The 20,990-nt window shown below is 41.0% G+C and overlaps 1 protein-coding gene across 1 annotated transcript in view; it reads right to left on the bottom strand.

The window, feature by feature from the left end:
• Window positions 1-12,801, bottom strand: part of LOC138846537 (uncharacterized) — a 124,400-nt gene extending 111,599 nt beyond the window's left edge. The window contains exons 1-3 of the mRNA XM_089320088.1: window positions 12,679-12,801; window positions 11,912-12,049; window positions 10,600-10,747 (exon numbers count right to left, since the gene is read on the bottom strand). Coding sequence (XP_089176214.1) covers window positions 10,600-10,747; window positions 11,912-11,934 — 171 coding nt within the window. The 5' untranslated portion in view covers window positions 11,935-12,049; window positions 12,679-12,801. The remainder of the gene's footprint in view (window positions 1-10,599; window positions 10,748-11,911; window positions 12,050-12,678) is intronic.
• Window positions 12,802-20,990: the final 8,189 nt, after the last annotated feature.

Here is a 20,990-nt window from a genome sequence, read left to right as displayed (position 1 = left end):
TGGAGAAGTAGAAACTAAGGGGGAAATTATCTAAAGATGGATTAATTGGGTACAGGTTCTAGTCCTGGTTGCTCCTCTTCCAGTCCAGCTTTCTGCTGTGGTCCAGGAGGGCAGTGGAGGATGGCCCAAGTGCTTGGGCCCCTGCACCCTCATGGGAGACCAGGAAGAAGCACCTGGCTCCTGGCTTTTGATTGGTGCAGCTCCAGGCATTGTGGCCATTTTGGGGGTGAACCAACGGAAGGAAAACCTTTCTATCTCTCTTTCTCACTGTCTATTTCTGCCAAAAAAAAAAAAAAAGATGAATTAATTATATCTTCCATTGAGAATAAGAAAGGTGAACAATGGGAGGTATTCTGTGCATTTTCTCCATCCTGCTCTAGCTACTGTTAAGGGCCTTTCTGGCACAGCATTTTGTGATTAGCCATTCTGTGAAGATGTGGAGCAGTTTGCCATATATCCAAGGGCTTTCAGAAAATAGTGCTAATGTCAAATACTTGCAGCTTGTGTATATCAGATGCAAACAACTCACCCTTTTGCATCTTTTGATTTTCTCCACTGATAGTTGTACTTTTGGAATTACCTTACTTATTTCCAGAAAGAGAAACAGAATAAAAAACATTTATAAACCTGCACTAGGAACACTGAACTACCTCAGACCTAACAAATGAGGGGAAAGATGAATTGACCATTTTATCTAGATTTTTGTGATTAATAAAAATTAAAAACAAATTGACAATCAGTGCATGCATATAAAAGAACAGTACTTTTGCCTCTTTTACTTCTACTATCCCATGCTGTTAATAGTTCCACTAGATCGATGATATTCTTGTTTCATTGACAAAATATCTGCATCCAATGAGGGTTGAAATGACCTCTCAGGTCCCATAACTAATAAGAGGTGAAGTTGACACGAGCATCCACTTTAACTCTCAGCCTAGGATTTCATAATCTCTACTTCAACTAGTTTCAAGCCAAGATATAACTATCTGACATTTGAAATTATCTCAGTGTGAAATCACAGAATATAATTTTTTGGGCAGTTTTCACTGAAATCATCAATTTTAAGTAAAAATTTTGAAAGAAAGAAGAAGCATGTCATTATCTTTGAAAGTCCTAAAAATAAGTCACACCTTGTAGGAGGATTGCAGGCCCAGGAAAACACCTTGAAATTTGACAATGGTGTATTCTATATAAATGAAACTATACAATCTCACTCAATATAGAGCACTTTCTCTCTGACTGTGTAAATGTTATCAGAGTAGATTGAAATTCATTGTATGTGTATGTGTGTTTGTGTGTGTATGTTTGTGTCTATTCATGTGGTTTTGTACTTATGCAAATTCACATAAAAATTTGGGGATATCGGGAATCGCTTTCCTGTAGCCAGGACAACATTTTTCTTTAAATTCCTCATCCTGGGGTCAGCACTGTGGCATAGCAAGCCACTGTCTGCAGTGCTAGCATCCCATATAGGCACTAGTTCAAGTCCCAGCTGCTTCACTTCAGATCTAGCTCCCTGCTAATGTGCCTGGGAAAGCAGCAGAGAATGGCCCATGTTCTTGCTTGGGCCCCTACACCCACATGGGATACTTGAAGAAGCTCCCAGATCCTCTCTTCAGCACGGCCCAGCTCTAGCCCTTGTCACCATTTGGAGAGTGAGCCAGCAGATGGAATATCTGTTCTTTCCTCTTTCTCTGTAGCTCTTCTGCCTTTCAAATAAATAAAATGTATCTTTTAAAAAATCTTATTCTATAATTATCTTTTTAAGAATAGGGCTATTCTAGCCTCAATGTTTACCATATGGACTACATAGACAGATGATAAAGTAATAAGCATTTATGAATAAGGGAGTGATAGTCTTGAACTTATTTCTTCTTTTCACATTATTTCAGTACAGCAACAGTCAGTTTACAAGTCACAAGAGAATATCATTACCCTTCCTCATCCTTTCATAAGAGAAGCCTCCTGATATATCACCCATGGTGACCCTAGAGAACTGTCTTTCCCCATTTCTCCTACCAAAAAGAATAGATATAAGATTTGGGAAGGCCCATGAAATTAGTATGTCAAGCATGCCAATTGGATTTTGTCTACAAGAAAAATGAGCAATAGATATTAGGAAAAGTGAGTCTTCCTAATCAAGTTCCTACGATGGCAGTGCTTGAATGCCAGGTTGTTGAGAGATATAACCTCCTCCATCGGGAAGACTCCATCTAAGTAATGAAGCAAACCAAGAGCATCAGAGTTGAGACGGTAGAGCCAATGCTAAGTATACCATTTGTCGAGCTCAGTGTAAGAATGCCTTTGTTTGAACTAACTCTAAACTCCCAAGTCAGATAAGCCAAGAAATTATCATTTACGAATTGGCTAATTGCTACTCACAGTCAAAAGCGTCCTAGAAAATACAAAGGTATATAATTTCAGTTTTCTATTTTAAAGCAACTATCAGCCTACCTGGAATTGGGATGTGTAAGTAGCAGCACCAAATGAGATTCTCAGTATGAATCTTCAATCACTGCACTTCAGAAGCCATGTGGAGCCATTAAGCAGTGTGAATTAGCGAAGAGAGATGGCTATTATTAAGACTCATTAGTCACATCCACTACATTTCATAATCACTTTCAATTGACTCTTCTGAATCCTTTGTAAAGCAATTGTATATCTCCAGTATGTTCATTATCTTATTTTTAACAAGGAGCACACTTACTCTGTTTCATGTATGACAGGTGTCTTGTTCTGCTGGTTAATAAGACAAGATCTGTTCTAATGATGAACAAGACAAGATCAAACTTGCTCTGTACACACACACAGTCTACTGAGATCCAGAGATTGCAACAGAATATCACAGTCACCAGTGATACATGCTCAGATAAACAGGCACACAGGGACTGTGTTGGCCCATATGGGAGAAAAGTATCTATGCCCATCAGATTTTTGTCAGATATTGGAATTTTGAAGAAAGAACAACCAATAAAAAGCCATGAAAGTGAAAAAAAAAGATTGAAAAGTTGGTACCTACAAGCCTGTTGGTATTTTCGATGTGGAGATGTTTAGTGGTGGTGGATCCTGGAGGAACAGATAGGAACGTCACAAGGAAGGACCTCAGTAAACACAAACAGAGCTGCTTGTTTGCTTAATCCAAAGGACAAGCTTTTAGTTTTCTGCAGTGTGGAGAATGGATTGGGAAGGAGGAAATCTGATAATAATTTGCATTTTCATGAATTCTGATGAATGACATTAAGGCTCACAGTCACATAATGGGAATATGTCACAGAAAGGCCCTGATTTCAAGATTGATGACATAACATTGGCAATGCGCCTCTGGGTATTATTTCCCATTTGTGAATCTCAGCTTTCCTATACAAACCATAGGGTCAGCTCAGCCAGGCTGTGTTTTGATAAAGAAAATGTGATCTATTTACACAATTGGATATTACTCAGCCATAAAAAGAATTTAATCCCAACATTTACCACAAAATGGGTATAACTGCAGATCACAATGCTAAGTGAAACAAGCCAGACAAAGAAAAACGAATTCCACAGGTTTTCTCTCTGATGTGGGTGGATGTTAATATACAGAGGGAATAAGAAATGTGTTGATGTCAAATTATTTTGTATACAGATATTATAAATGTGGTCTTCAATGACTTATACCTTCTAAATAAGAATATACCCTTCATTCCTCAGTTTATAATCCTTGACACGAATCCCATGTTACATGATATTAATGTTCCTACTTTCAATAAAATGTTATTTTTTGTGTATGTATATATTATAATATTTACATCTGAATTGAATATGGCAAAGTATAAAAAGTTGTTAAATCTAAAAAACTACTAATAAAAAACAATTAAGGTGCCTTAGCTTATCAAGTGTCACTTGAGATTTTATACAAGTGCTAAGGTCAACATTCACTTGAATAGAAATGATACTCATTTTAGTGCAACTGTTATATAAAAATCTCCCCCAATGAACAAAAATGTCTCTTTAAATATTAAATATTAATAAAATACTTATGTCACTGGAGGAAAGGCTGTGGAAGCCATGGGGTTCTTGTCTTCACACAAGAAAGAATTCAGACATGAGAGAGAGCAGAGTAATAAGGCTTTATTGGGGATAGGGCATCCATTAGAATGGAAGGGATAGAGAGAGAGTGCCCAGTTGCTTGGACCGGGGGAGAGCAAGGTGACATGGTTGAATGGAAAGAATACACCTGGGCAGGCCAGGCCGGTGGTTCTGCTGAGAGGCAGGGCTGAGCTCTCAGTCTGTTTGGACTCCCTAGGTTTTTAAGGGAGTCTGTTTATGCACCTCCCCCTCTCCTCCAGGACAAAGGTTGGAGAGTCTTGGTGGAAGGGTTTGTTGGGTGAAAATTAGCAAATTCCTCCCCAGATTTGCTGGTACTGGGCAGAGCAGAGGGGCTTCCCTTAGGGCATCTGTGAAGGTTTTATTGCCCCATGTTATCAGGTAACCCATTTGGTCCTGAGGAGAGAGAATTGTCCTGGGAGCTTTCTTGGGGGAAGGGCTGGGACCAGCTGGGAGGTCATCAGGGTCTGAGCAGGATGTGAAGTGCAGGATGCTGGGCTTCTGGGGCTTCCACAGTAGGCGCTGGTCTTCAGACCTGTCTCCACACACACATGGGCTAAATTTCTGACTTCCTACCTAACACTTATTTTTACTGATAAAAATAATTTATAAAGTTTGATTAATGAACATTCTGAATAAAAAAATCGCATCTATTACTATAGGATTTGATCCAATGTTTGGTCCCTGAAACCTCCATACAAATGGAAAGATCCAGAAGCACCTAAAACAAATGTCCTCCCCCATACCAAATCACAGGGTAGTCCACCACCAATGTCTGTTGAGGCAGTACAAAAGTCTAGCTCCTTTGCCTTGAAATGGAATAGACTTAGGTGCAATTTCTTCAAAGCTTTACAGAGGACCACACTGTATATGGCATTTCACCTTAAATCACACCTTTGTTTGACTTCTCTCCTTCCTAATGTGCTCGCCCCACTCTTTGCTAGTTCCTATTGGGAATACTTCCTTAATATATGTCAGATATACCTGAGTCCTTGGCCCAGGCTCTGCATCTGATACAGCCCAACACAAGATGAACAGAAATATTCAGTCTTAGGATTTTGTTGACCATGAAGGTGTTAGGTAGGAAGTCAGATATGAGCTTATGTGTGTGTGACATAAAGGCCTAAAGAGAAGATGTCTATGTCCAGCATATGCATCTGCATCTTAAAGTCATCTCGATAACATTTCAGGGACAGCCCAGTGTTCCCATCTTGCCCTGCCCCCTCCTACCCCATAACCTGCCAGGCAGGGGGGGGGGGCCCTTCTGCCTGACAATCTTCCACAATCTTCCAGATGCAGCCCAGTATCTGCATTTCAAATACCCTGCTCTGGATCCTGGGTTAGGACGGTGCCAGCTAGGCTTCCTCCTGTCTGATACCTTCAGGGGAAAACTCAAATAGGAGCTTCTTAATATTTACATCCATAAAATCCTTTGTTTCAGGAGGAGTTGTGTGAAGACAAAGACCCATCTCCTTAAAAACCCAGGCCTCAACCAGACTGCGCGCTCAGCCCTCTGCCTCTCTGCTGAGCCGCCCACCTGGCCTGTCCAGGTGTAATCTCTCCACTCAACCATGCAACTCCGCTCTCCCCCAGTCCGAGCAACTGGGCACTCTCTCAGGTTCTGTCTGGAAAGGTGCCCATCTGTTCTTACGGATGTCCCTTCTCTAATAAACCTTGCTATTTTACCTCCCACTACTCTGTCTCACTCTCTGCCTGAACTCTTTCTTGTGCGAAGACAAGAACCCTGCCATTCACTGGTAACAGGCATGACTGTAGGCTGTATTTATAAGCAAAGGTGGCTAAGTTGCAAAGACTATTACCTGGCATATTAAAAGGCGATGCTGGAGTGGAAAGAGACTCTGATTAAGAAAGCAGGAAAGCAATCGATTCTATGCAGAAAGACTCCATTAGCCACAGAAATGGTATCAGTATTTACCTAGGGAGTAAGCAGGGAACACAACACTTAGTGAAAATGAATTTCCCAGATACTAGCTTGGGAAAATAGGCCTCACTCCTCTCTGGATGGAATGCTATCCATTTGTTACTTTTTGTACATATTCTTCTTATTTAAGTGTATTTATTTTCTTATTTGAAAGGCAGGGAGAGGGAGAGACAGAGAGAGAGAGAGAGAATGGGAGAGAGGAAGAGGCCTTCCTTCTGCTGGTTTACTTTCCAAATGTCCACAATTGGTAAAGCTTGACCAGGCGGAAGTCAAAAGCTAAGAATTCCATCTGGGTATCTCACCTGCTTCCCCTACCCCAGGCAAACACTATCAGGAAGTTAGAATCGCAGACTTGAGACTTGATCAAGTTCAGGCACTATGGTAGAGGCAGGCGGGGCCCAAGTGGCATCTTTACCACTGTGCCAAATGCCTACCACTTCACACGTGGCCTTTTCCAGTTATTTCCAGCCCAAAAAGTACTTTTGGAAAACTTCTTTTAAAACCATAATTCCTTTATTGCATGTTCTGAATAGAGGATTTCAGTTACTCTTCTCCTGTAGATGATTCCGATCCTGGATGCCTCAGCTAAAATGCCTTGCCTCAGTTCTGGTTCCCAAAGCTCAGTCTTTCAACACTAAACCATTCCATCCACCTGTGTCTGGGAGTGTCCTGTTCTAGGCAGACACTCGTCAACACCAGGACAGGATCTATGGCCAGAACTCTTTCACAGAGCTTCATGGGCTCATCGCTCTGTTCTAATACATGCCCACATGTAAAACAAAGTGTGACTCGCAGCCTCAGTAACAGTAAAATATTCTGGGCCGGGGTGTAACTTGTAACTTACTTTGTAAACTCAAGAAGTCAGTCTGTTGTAAGTTAAATCCTGAGTTCTGCAGGGCTATTTCAGGAAGCAAATACAGCCATGACTGAAAGGCACTGATCATAACTGGGCAGCCCAACTAAAAGTAAATGCACAGTCAGCTTTTTTTTTTTTTTTTTTTCCTTTTAAGAAGACTGAGAACATTCATTGGGTGTGCCTTTTCACATAAATTAACTCATATCTTCACCAGCACTCCCATCTGTGGCTATATTCTCTGTTTTTGACATATTCAAGTTTAATGCTCGTTTTAAGGCGAAAGTACACATCAGTGAGAATGACATGATACAATTTTGACTTTACTATGCTGCCACAATCCACACAAACTTATTGTCATTTTGAAAGAAACATAGCTCACTTTTGCAAATTCCTGAAGACATAAATTTGTATTATCTGAGTATTTCAAGCCAATACAAGTGCAGTGATTCCTTAGAAAGGCTTTTAAGATGAAGGAGCCACTTTTTAGCCCCAGAGCCTAGATATATTGTATATATAAACTATGTAATGAATTATTAGAAATGTTTGTTCTCATAATTCACTTTAAGGTTGGATTAGGGCATTAATCTGTATGTAATATGAATTGTGACAAAGAATTATATACACAAAGATGGCTAGATTAGACTTATTAACTAGCGGACTTTCAAAAAAAGGCCAGACACTTATTAGTTGTTATGTGAATATTTTCCAGTGGTATATGCATCTACACATAATGATAATATACATGTCAGAAAGCTTCTCTCTTTGTATAATATGTACAGTTAGAAATAGGGAATATGGAAAGACTGTAAATTTAAGAAAAAATCAATTTCTAATCATTTAATGCACTGCACTGCCCCTATCCTGAAGCAATGGGCAGTTGAAGAGAGTGCTGCATATTCCATTTCTCTCACTGCTCAGTTACGAAAAAAAATATTTGGTTGCTTCCATTTTTCAACATTATGCAAATGGAATGCAAATAGAAATGGTAGAAAGAAAAACTGGATGGCAAGATGAGACTTTCTGCTGGCTTCAACATTTCAGAAAAGAAGTCCACGGCACAAATCTCATTTTCCGTGTGAAGCAAGAAGGTTAAAATTTGTATTTAATCATGGATTGGACTTGCTACAGCTCTGAAAAGTCATCATAAAGCATTGCTAGCGTGGGCACATTTGTTGACCAGATAGTAGCATACGATTCAATTTTCCATCCTTTGCAGTTCAACACAGATAAAAAAGGAGTGAAATGTATAAATTCTCTTTCCCAAAATGATATTTCTAGTTGACGATATTCAGCTGTATCAGAGTCTGCAGAATTTTGTTACTTTCCAAAGGCAATGACTAAAAAAGGAAAATCAGAAAGCTGACAAGTTGACAACCTTTAAATAAAGAGATAAAACTTTAAAAGAAGATAAATAATAGTAAATAAGGAGGGAGTTGATAATGGCCAATGCACAAAGTGTTCCTCTCTTCAGCTGCCTAGATCCCTAATTTAGCAGGATCCTGGCTGATGAAAGGTAGGTCCTGGTTTGACCCTGAGAAATCATTTCTTAGCAATTCTTCTCTGAGGTAGCACAAGGTACCAATAATGCAAAATGATTCTGTCTTTACTAGAAGCCAAGAATGCTGACCAAAGGTCACAGGCAGAACCCTGAATATATTGAGGTCTGGGAGAAGTGAACACACGTCCAGAGAATTGTCAGCCATAGCAGACAGGCATAAAGAGCAAGCAGTAGGGCAGATGGCTGGGGATATCAAGTAAGGAAGGCCCAACTGGCTCACTGGCACAAACACTTACCAAGCTGGAAACAGTGTTTGTAGACTGATGGAGAGGGATCCAAGGATTTAAACCATATCTGAACTCAATTATAAAGTCCTTTATAGATTAAACAACTTTAAGTTCCTAACTCTCAAACATCTCAGTTTTATCAAATGCAAAGTAGGTTCACAATTTCTTTTATGTAAGAATTAAATAAAATAATATTTGATCCTTATCACATGGAATGCTATAAATAAATATTTTATTTTCATTTTAGCTAGAAAGGACAGTACAAGTTTTACTTAAAGGAGACTCTCACAGATTTGCGTTTATATACAGAGAAAAAATTCTTTGAGAATTTTCAAATGATAAAGTGATGCTGAGACTGTTGGAATAGCCAATGCCTTCTCTTAGATCTATCCCCTTGCAAATTGCAACATTTTTTTTTAGAAAAATAAAGTAGAGGTGAAAGGTGCTTCAAAGAAGTTCTCAATTCAAATCCAGGAGGCTTGGGGCTCACAGATATAGGAGATTACAAATGATGACAGAGAGTATTACTCATGATAGCGGAGATCTTAGCTAGTGCCCATGACCAGAGCAATGTCTAAGCATAGGTTGAGAATGAATTAAATTTTGCATGGACTTACCGGATCTGTGAAATGAGAAGCATGTAAAATGGAAAACAAAGTCTGTTCTATCCTGACTGCTGGAGGAATCTCCAAGTCCATTACTCAAACACCTACCTCTAATCCACACTTATTTCTACCTCTGCTCTCTAGTTGAGCTTCTAATTGAAATACCAGGCCTATAACTTCATAGTAATAGAACAGCCAGAATTTAAGAACACGAGTATATGCTTGGATTCCTAGATATATAAACAAGTACTAGAGTCCACTATTTCCTTGTATTAAGAATTTTAATTTGGAAGACTTAGAAATGAAAGTGCAACTGCCAAGTTCCTGTTTGTGTATTTTTTCATAGCTGCTTAGTGTGGCATTTCCTTATCTAGTCAGTGTTCAATAACCTGAAAGCCCAAGGGATCCTAAGACAAGTCAGCTTTCAACACGAGATAACTCATTTTGATTTCCCCGTTTGACAGAGGTGCTGAACCTGTGCTGACCTTGGTGACAATTACAGGCAGGAGTGTAGAAACAGCAGGCATCAGTGAGCTGGTTCTCAGAGGTAATGAGCCAAAGATGAGACTCTTCTCCAATTCCTTTGGGGAACTGCTAAAAATAATACCTTTGCAGACTTTGAGTACAAAACTAAAATGAGGATTTGGGAATATTGAGACTATAGATAAAAATTGAAACAAATTTCCAAAGGTGAAAAGACTGATTCTTGAAGAAAATTAAACTTGATTGAAAGTGACAACAAAATCCACATATCCTTGGAATATAATAGCTGAAAGAACCTTACGGAAACAAACTCACCCCCTTGATTTTACAGATAAGTAAAGAGGCCCCAGAAAGATTATCTAACTTGCCCAAAAGACTGAAAAAGTTAAAGGCGAGACAAATCTACACCCTGAAATTTGTGGTGCTTATTTACAGTTATATCCCACTCTCAGGAACCATCTCCTCTATAACAGCTGCATGCACATAGTTGTTTACCTATCATGTTACATAAAGTACTTTAAGATGATAAGAATTATTTCAAAAAAAAAAAACTAGTAACTATATTCTCTTTGACTAAAATTCATTTCTATCCTTGACAAGAAGTTATAACATTCAAGTAATTAGGTGTATGTGTGTGCCAATGTTGGAGGATTGTCAATAAGTTTATTCTAGACTCCTATGGCCGTACCACAGTTTGGAAAATGAATTTCAATTGATATCAAATTTTAAATCATGTTGGCCAACTCATATTTTAACAGAATTAAGCATGCACTAACTCTAGGTGTAGAGAAAGAAAGCATACACTATTTTTATAGGCAAAGAAAACAAAAATGGCACCAATTTACCAGACAACCACTTCCCTTCCTGGCCCAAGGGAAGAGTACTGCTTTACTGAAGGATCTGTCTCTTAGGATGAGCATGCTGGTGTAGGATATGTTATGCAGAATTCCAAATGGCCACAGCTTCACTGTGCGAATCTTCACTTTTTGCATCCTAGGGAAACCAGGAAATATAGGTGTACTTCCTAAGGAACTGTCCTGGTGCAAACAAATACCCATCTCTTATATATCTCATACACATATACATATCTCATATACATATATATATATATAATAGTATGCTAGTTGCAGTGAAGACGTTTATTTAGCTATCCCAACCTTTTTTTTTTTTTTTCAACCTTTCTTTCATAATACTAAAATATTGCATATTTTTGCCTGGTCATGTACAATCATGAGCCAAAACTATATCTCCTAACCTGTTTTGTCTCAGAAATGAAGTTCTTTTTTTTTTAATTAAAATTTTTTTTGACAGGAAGAGTTAGACAGTGTGAGAGAGAGACAGAGAGAGAGAGTAATAGACAGTGAGAGAGAGACAGAGAGAAAGGTCTTCCTTCTGTTGGTTCACTCCCCTAATGGCCACCACGACTGGCACTGCACTGATCTGAAGCCAGGAGCCAGGTCCTTCCTCCTGGTCTCCCATGAGGATTGGGCCATCCTCCACTGCTTTCCTGGGCCACAGGAGAGAGCTGGACTGGAAGAGAAGCAACTGGGACAGAATCCGGCACCCCAACCAGGACTAGAACCCAGGGAGCCAGTGCCGCAGGCAGAGGATTATCCAAGTGAGCCATGGCGCCGGCCTCACTGCCACGTTTTCTAACTCTACCTCCTCCGCTAACTGTAGATGGAAAAGCCGTAACCAGGGTTTAACTCTGGGACAGGTTCGGGGCAGGGACTCTGCTTGGGACAGGTCCCCCACAGCAAAAAGCATCTCTGTAATTCTACTCTTAAGGTGTACCTGGCAAACCGGTATATCACACCTCGCAATGACACCTGGTAGGCTTGTTCTACCGGCCTTACCCCTGTGCCCATCTCCAGGTCTTAAATCACACTGATTATTGCATACTTGTTAGACTGGTCCCCAAAATTCTGTATCATACAAATAATGAATTCTTAAATAAAGTCCAGGACAAACAGGAAATGATTGAAACCCACAGATATAAAAGGGAGCCCATAACCGCCCTAACTCTGAGTTTACTAATAGGAGCCAGCCTGGGGGGCTGGGCAGCTGAGTATCGGCCCTAGTTACCCAAAATCAGCATTACTCCAAAATAAGTGCAGCTATAGATATTGACATAGAACGCATAGAAAACGCCATTACCCACTTAGAACAAGCCTTCTCATCTCTGGCTGAAGTTGTGTTACAGATGAGGTGGGGACTCGACCTAGTGTTCTTGCAACAAGGGGGGTTGTGCGCTGGTCTGGGGAAGAATGCTGCTTTTACGCTGATCACTCGGGCCTAATAAAAGATAACATGGCTCAAGGCAGGGAAGGACTGGCAAAACAGAAAAAAAGAACGGGAAACCTCTCAGGGGTGGTTCGAGTCTTGGTTTAATTCATCTCCATGGCTAACCACCCTACTAACAGGACTCACAGGGCCCCTTGTTCTCCTAATTCTAATCTTAACCTTTGGCCCTTACATTATTAACAGACTTGTGCAGTTCATGAAACAGAGATTGGGTACCATTCAGTTAATGGTCCAAGGGTCCCAATACAAGCCTTTAAACATGACTGAAACTTATGAAATGTCAGTCCACAACCCATGATTGGGTCTTTAAATATGCGCAAAAACAAGGGGGGAATGAAGGGCCAGAGTAACTACATTTTGAAAAAGTGCCTCCATTTGGAGAGGCAGACCCGACTTCCGGAAAAAGCAGCATCACTCTGGGGAAACCCAAACTCACGCAGGAACAGCTCTAGCATTCACCATAAAAGGGAAGCCCCTGGGTCCGAACCAATCAGGAACAACCGCGTTGGATCAGGAGGTACCAGAGGTGAGCCCACCCTTACCCCGCACCCCACCCCCCATCCTCCCGGAAGTCTCAGGCCTATGTCTTCTTTCTCTCTTTCGCTCTCGTACCGGCTCACCCTCGGCCTCCGGGAAGTTCCACGTTCCCGCCAGGTTCGTCTGCCCTGCCCGCTCACCCACTTCGCATCCCCTTTGTCCCCGCGCGCGCGGAGCCCACTGCCTGCTCAGCGCCCGGACTTGTCTTCCTCCGCGCGGAGACCCGGATGCTGGCCGCCCCGCCCCCCGGCTCACGCGCCCGGATCTACTTTCTCGGCGTCGCGGCCTCCTCGCGGCCCCGGCGTTGACCGTTAACGCCGCCAACGGGCGAATCGGGGCGGCGGGGCCTGCGTGGCGAGGGCCACCTGCCTCACGGGCGTCGCCTCGCTTTCAGGCGTCGCCCCAGGCCGCCGCGCACGCCGTCCTCATCGTCCCCTTGCCCTTCCCTGGCGTCCATCGCCGCCTGCGTGACGCTCCCCGGGGGCTGCGGCTGGAACTTGGCCGTCACCGTCGCCTCCATCTCGACCCCCTGCTCGCTCAGGGTGGCCTCCTACGCTTGCGTCCTTGCCGCCGCCCTCGGGGGCTCTCCGCAGCCCAAGGCTGCTTCTCTACCTGTTCCTCCCGCCTGTTTCGTGTTCCACCGTCGCCGCTCCGAGGCCTCGGGCAGGCTCGGACCAGATCCAGGCCGGATTCAACCCTTTCGTCTACACCCGAGGGCTGCAGAGGTCACAGGGAGAGACACCTCTGCGGCTGTGGATCCTTGGAGTTCTTGGCGACAAGCAGGAGGGGGAAGCTGGGACCTGGCTGTGCACGGGTGCGAGTGGGGGGGGGGGTCCCTCGCCCCGCCTGGCCCGAGGGCCCCCCGGGGCCACCGATTAGCTGCCCGGAGATGCCACTTCCGGGGCCTGCTGCCATGACCTTGGCCTGGCTGCTTTTGTGGGTTGGGAGGGAGATGGAGGAGGGAGCGTGGCTGGGATAATTTTGTGCCATGGTTCGGCAACTCCTGGACTGCCTGGGGGGCGGTGGCTCCTGAGACGTGGGGCTTCCTCCTCCTCCCACAGACTCCTCCTGGGTGCAGCCTTTCTCACCCATCAATCGCTCCTGCTGCAGTGGGTGCTCCTTCCTGGCAGGTGCAGTGTCTACCCCCGCCCCGGGGCGGGGGACGGTCTGGGGGCAAACTTGTTGCTGCTTCCAGCCTGGTGGTGTCTGCCCAGTTACTCAGCCCCTGATGGACAACTTCTCACGTGGGGTCCCGGAGAGGCTGGGGTCTCTCTAACTCGCCCCACCCCCCACTCTCTCTTCATTCCCTCCTCCGGTCCTAGCGTAGAAATAACACCACCATTTCTTTCTCCTGACTCTGGTCAGAAGGCCCGAGCTGGCCCTCGGAAGACCAAAATGACACTTCCGTGCCTTGCAGACTGTCCCGTTTGTACCTTAGTTTGCAGGCCAGAGGGATCCCTACCATTTTACTTTATCAGGGAGTCAGTTTGTTTTTTGGCTAGATGTTTTTATTTATCTATTTTCATTTTTTAGTTTGGAAGGCAGGCAAAGAGAATTTGAAAGGCAGAGAGAGAAAGAGAAGTAGAGATATCTTCCATCAGTTGGTTCACCCCTTAATACCTGCAACAGCCAGGACTGGGCTAGGCTGGGTGGGTGCAGGGCCCAAGCACTTGGTCCATCCTCCACTGCCTTCCCAGGCCACAGCAGAGAGCTGGACTGGGAGAGGAGCAACCGGGACTAGAACCCAGGATGCTGGCGCCGCGGGCAGAGGATTAGCCAGGTGAGCCACGGCACTGGCCAGAAATGAAGTTCTTAATGAGATGAAAATGTCACAGAACTTTGGAGTCTTCTGGCATCCCAAATGGGCGCTGGTTCAAGTTCCTGCTGCTCCACTTCTGATCCAGCTCTCTTCTATGACCTGGAAAAGTAGAAAATGGCCCAAGTGCTAGGGCCCCAGTACCCAAGTGGGAGACCTGGAAGAAGTTCCCGACTCCTGGGTTTAGATTGGCCTATTGGCCACTGTGGCCGTTTGGGGAGTGAACTGGCTGATGAAAGACCTCTTTCTCTCCCTCTCTTTTAAAAAGGATCCATAGTCTGGCACTTGAAATCCTCATGAAACAAGTACATCAGATGTAAACTTCCCTTAGCTAACCTTGGTCAAAACAGAGTAACATATCATCTACTTAACCAAATGTAGTGAGCTATACATCAAATGGAGTTGAAACTTACCATACATCATCCTCCATCATAGAAGCAATGGCTGTTTACTAACATTTCTCTCCAGCATTTGAATAGAAATTTGTGTATGTCTAAGCTCAACAGAGATAGAGGTCTTGCTATTGTTGAATTAACAGTTTTTTCTTAGGAATTTAGGATTAAAAATTGTAACATAGTTTTGACTCTACCTTGTTGATTGGTTAGTTCATGACATATTTGTAATGTAGTAAATGGAACCACACAGTTTTCAAATGCAGAAGTACTAACTGGTAATGTCATGGTTTAAAATAATATCTCCTTTTTAGTGTAAGTGAAAATGTTAGGTAACCCCCCACCAAATATTAAAAAAAAAAACTCTACACATAATACTGTGCTATTGCGTATCTGTTTTTTATTGAACATCTATCGGACACTGTACTCTGTGCTAGATGCAGCGGTCTGTGTCTTTTGATATGTTTTCTTTCTTCAATACCTCCTTGGTTTTCAGGAGATAAGCTGAGCTTTCCCAGCTTTTGATTAACTTTATTTTTCAATGGACCTTAATTAAGGTTTCTCTTGATAACATGAACCTCATTTGTTTGCTTGTTTTGCCACTTACCTTGACTTTGAGGAGACATTGAAAGACAGGATGAGAGGAAAATAGATGAAGAAAGAAACCACACTCTTGTGGGCTCCAGAAAACACTTGGAGAAATTTTAAGCGTACTGTAAGTGCTGCCATGCCCTGCAGTAGAAGTGTCCTGACAGTTTCAGACGTGTCTGGTCCCCTATAGTGGTGCCCTTAACTTTCTGCCACCTGATTCCACCTCCCAGCTGAGCACAACACCGGCAGGGACTTCTCCAAGCCCCAGAGGGCTTTTTGAACTTCAGTATTGCAAAGAAAACATGGGATTTTAAGAATCTGTGCTATCTCATTGGCAGCCTTGCATTTCTTGAGATAATTTTTGCATCCTTCATAAATAAATTTGTGATTTAAGGGGGATACTAAGGACTGGGCTGTCTGATGCTGCCCTTATTAGCACTGATGGTATTCGGTAGGCCCTCAGCACAGTCTTCAATGATTCTCTTTGCTCATTGGTCACAGGTACTTGTCAAACCAACCTCACTAATTTGGATAATTGTGTTTTAAAAGCTGGCTGTGTTAAAGTAATGAAACATCTAAATTATTAAATATCTTAAAATATTTAAATATGGGTTTTTGTTTGGGAAGGTATATTCCTCTATTCTCGACACTGTAACACCAGTGAATGTAATAATGAGTAGAGAGAATGAGCTTTGATATTGGGATGACTGTGAAACTGCTTTCCTGAGTAGAAAAGACTAACTGTTTATAGTTATGTGTAGCCATAATGTGTTTCAACATTCGGTTTGCTTTCATCTAGGATCTTCTATGCCAAGGGTCTTGTCATAAATGCTATTGTTAGGTACAGAAATTGCACATAGTTTCAGGCTGTAGTCAATATGATGACAAAATTAAAACGAATAGCATTTGAAGTCAGATTTTAATTCAAATGTCAATCCTTGCATTTAAAAAATTTGAGTTGTGGGTAATGTGTCATATCTCTGAGTTTTTTATTTGTGAAAAAAAGTATTAAAGTTTGGCATAGATAAAAAGGAAAGGTTATTGGAAGACAAAGCAGGGATAATGCCTAGAGAAGTATAAATAATAATAGTGCAGGGAAGGATTAATTTTGTTAGCAATGATAATCATTTGAGCAACATATTGGAGAGAGGAAGCATGATGCCCGTGTAGATTTACAAGTTGTTAAATTAGGTCTAACCATAACTTAATTTTCTGAAACAACTTTCTTTTACAACCTCAATCTTATTTAGAATTTTTGTTGCATTATCATGCCTATTTTCTTTCTGATATTGTTAGACTAAGATATTTCAAATTGCTAAAGCTTGACTTATCATACGTATGGAATTAATAGGATATGAATGAATATGTCATGTACACTGAACTCCTTATTCTCTCTAAGAATAAATTTAGCACCTTCGCTTTGTTCAATGAGCACTTGACATGCCCAAATCTATAGAGACATTACACAATGTTTTTCCTATGTAACAAATTCGATCTTCCTTTCTTTAAGATAGAAATACAGAGAACTCTTTATGAGACAAGATAATCTGACTTTCTTTGAAGAGATTATAGCAGATTTCTCAAGTTGCCAAAGAAGAAAGATTACAGATACTATCAAAGTCTTTTTAATGCCCATCAATAACATGGTTAAGTTCATTTTATGTTAATGTAAACAAAGCTTGTGATCAAAAGGCAACCTTTCATCTTGGTTAGGCAATCAAACCAGGGATGAAAATTCATTACAGCAATTATCGAATTGTATGTGCATTGGTATCAGGAAGCATCTTGCTTTGAATCTTAGTTCCACCATTAACTAATTTCTCCTCTGTATTTCTCACACACTTTATTTTCACATTTCATTTTATTACATAAAATATGAATGGTTCATTTTATAGGGTAGCTTTATTAACATCTTCAAGAGATATATATTTTTCTAATATTTTAAAAACTTGTTTGGGAAAAAGACACAGAGACTGAGGCACAGTTCCTGTCTGCTGTTTCACTCCTCAAATGTCTGCTATGCACCCCAGCCCAGTTAGGGGCTAAAGCCCTGGAAGTGGGCACTCAATGCTGATCTGTCACAAGGATAAGAGGAACACAATTGCTTGAGCCTCCATTGTATTCTATCACAGCACGCATTATCAGAAACTGAACCTAGGTACTCTGAAGTGAGACACAGGTGTTTAGCTGTTAGGCCACACATTTGCCTCTTAAGAGATACTTCTAAAAATCTGGCATAGTCCTTAAGAGTAAGTTTTATTAACTACTTGTTTTTATTATTTTAATAACATGCAGGACATGTAGCATACACATATATGCACCAGACCTAATCACTATCTTAATAGAAACTTATACTGGAGGGAGGACTGATTTATTACTAACAAATTATGGTAGGACAAAATTAATCTTTAATAAATTCGTAAGTGCAATTCTGAGAGAGTGCAGAAGAAAGAATGATTAATTTGGGCTTGAGAGATTAAGGCATGCCTCCCAGCAGCTTTGACATTTGAGTTTAGTTATGAAGGATGAATATTCTAATAATCTGAGAATAAAAGTAAGGACACCATGAATGAAAGAATTACATGGAACCCAGTAATTCTCAAGATATCTGCAATGGAAGAATAAAGGTGAGTATTTTTGTTTCTGGGAGACAGTGGCTCCCATTATCTCTGCTTCCATCTTGGAATCCGGTGCAACTACATTGCCAACTAGCCTCTTTCCTTCTCCAATTTAACATTTTCCAGAATCCCTCTTTCCACTCTGCATTTCAGAAAGCCCTGTTCTGGACCTATTTCCATAAGACTTGTGTTGTATAAAGGAGTCATTAGTACATACTTCTAGGTCCACATGTGGTTTTTTTGTTTTTGAGGCAGGACTGGGTAGGGGGAGGTAGAAAACATAAAAGTAGAGGAGTAGAAGTGTGCACCCAATTCCTGCAAACTCTAATTAAACCACAGTATCATACAGAGATGTTTACACCTGATAGCCAAAATTGTTGTGCACAGTAGCCCACACCCATGATGTCCTGCTTATTATAGACAGGACATGGGGAATGTTTGTGTGCCTATGTGGTGGAAGCTCGCTGCCTTGAGAAGAGAGAAAACTCTGGAGCTCAGTGGCTGCTGTTAGCTTGTTCTTCTGAGTAGTTCAGTTAACAAGGACTCTCACTTGGCTTCTTGTTCATAAATTGAGTTTCTGTGATCCAAGTGTAGGCTTCCAAAAAGAAACCATGATGGTCCTAACCAGGGTCAGGTGGACCATGATAAATCACATAATGGATCCAGGCAGTGTAAGTAACTTGACTGAATAGGAAACAATATATCACCTTAGACTCTCTAGAACAATGAGGAAGTTATGCCCGGGAAGGTAGGAAGAAAAAAATAGAACATCAAGATTTAGAGGAAGTGTAACTTTTAAGACTTTAGGACCTTTCTCAGGTCAGCATTGCATACAATCATTACAGTTTGCAACATTTAGATGTTGAACTCTTCTCCTTCCTACTTCCTTACTACTATTTAAAAAAAAAAAAAAGATTTTTGTTTATTTGAAAGAGAGAGAGAGAGAATCTTCTACCCTCTAGTTCACTCCCCAGATGGCTGCAATGGTCAAGATTGGGTCAGGCTGAACCCAGGAGCCAGGAGCTTCCTGCAGGTCTTCCATAGGGTGGCAAGGGCCCAAGCACTTGGGCCACCTTTTGCTGCATTTCCAAGGACATTAGCAGGGAGCTGAATTGGAAGTCGAACAGCTAGGATTCAAATTGGTGCCCACATGGGATGCTGGCATTGCAGGAAGTGGCTTAGCACATTATGCCACAATGATGGCCCCCTTAATGATATCAAATAGTAAAAATAAAGAAAAATTTTTAAAATTTTAAATAAAATAAGAGGAGGAGAGAATAAAAATTAAAAATAGATCAAGGGACCTGGAAAATGAATACCCTATAAACTATTCATATCATGATTTTATTTAAGTCAAATACATCTCAGAATATAATTTGTTCTCATAAGTATATTTTATTATTATGGAATTATTTTCATGTATGCGAACCATATTTGTTGATATATATGAGGTCATATGAGCAACATTGGCCCCAGAACTCTAAAATAATTCATCCTATAATGAGAAAAAACATATGCTGATGTTTCTCTATTTTGTTTCCAAGGCACAGGTCATAAAGCCTTCATATCAGCAATGTTAGCTGCAAGCAAACATGGAACATACTGGATTAGAAGTTGCTAAAACAATGCAGGCCTCACTAATGATGCAGAATGTATACACAGTCACTATTTACTCATATTTGAAGATTATTTCCAGTTATTTCATGCACTCTGATAATTATCAGAGTTAATTAACTAATTAATTAATTAAATGGTATATGTTCAGATACTCAATATTTTCAGCCTGTTTAAATATGGTAGATGCGATTAGACTTCCATGGTCTCATTTAATATATTCATGGAACATTTAATAAATCTGAACCCACTCTTTCAAAATTTTAAAATAAGGGAATGAAAGCATTGTGGAAACTATCATTTTAAAACATTAATTTAGATATTTTTGGAATAAAAATTTTGCAAAGGTAGACACTTTATTTTTTGAAACTTAAAACTTTTTTTATTTTTAAAAAATTTTCGCATCACTTAATTTATTTGGCTTCAACTTAACTTCATCATCAGTCTACTGCAACATGTTTTCATGTTTATATTGAAAATATGTGCAGAAAAAATGACCTGCTGTAAAAATTGGAATATTATATTTTGATAACATTTCAATTATATGGCAAACATTTTAAGATAAAATTGAGTTTAAAAAACAACACACCTAATAAAATGAGTTCAGGAGGCTTAAATAATTCAATGGTTTTGCTTTTATTCATCATATGGCTTGGCTGATTAACAAAGTTAATTTGTTTCCATATTATTTGAAATGCAGAGGTACAGAAAGAGAGACAGAGAAATAAAGAGGTCTTCCATCTGCTAATTCACTCCCTAAATGTCTACTACAGCCAAGACTGGGTCAGTCCAAAGTCAGAAGCACAAAACTAAATCTGTGTCTGCCATGCGGGTCGCACAGACCCAAGTACTTGAGTAGTCACCTCCTCAATCCCAGAGTACGCATTAGCACAACTGAAACCTAAAAATTCTCATGTGGGCTGCTTGTCTCTCAAATGGCATCTTTTTTTTTTTTTTTTTTTTTTTTTTTTTTTTTTTTTTTTAAGATTTATTTATTTATTTGCAAGGGTGGGGGGAGAGAAATAGCATACGGGGGTTGGGGTGGGGAGGGTGAGGAATCTCCCATCTATTTGTTTACTCCCCAGATGGCTGCTAAGTCCAGCACTGGGCCATGGAAATTCTACCATGTGGTGGTAGTGGCCCAAACTCTTGGACCATATACCACTGCTTTACCCAGGCCGTTAGCAGGAAGCTGGATTGGAAGTGGAGCAGCTGGGTCATGGACAGATGACCATAGGGGATGCCATTGTTGCAGGCAGCAGCTTTACCAGCTATGCCACAACAATGGCACCTCCAGTGACATCTTAACCACTATGCCAAACTCAAGTTTCAAAAAAAAAAATTTATCTTAAATTGTAGTGGTA

Source organism: Oryctolagus cuniculus, chromosome 18, assembly GCF_051225735.1.
Source record: "Oryctolagus cuniculus isolate XC-2025 breed Fujian yellow rabbit chromosome 18, ASM5122573v1, whole genome shotgun sequence".
In the NCBI taxonomy this organism is placed as follows: Eukaryota; Metazoa; Chordata; class Mammalia; order Lagomorpha; family Leporidae; genus Oryctolagus; species Oryctolagus cuniculus.
The sequence above is the reverse complement of the archived record's forward strand: the minus strand, read 5'-3'. Positions and strand labels throughout refer to the sequence as shown.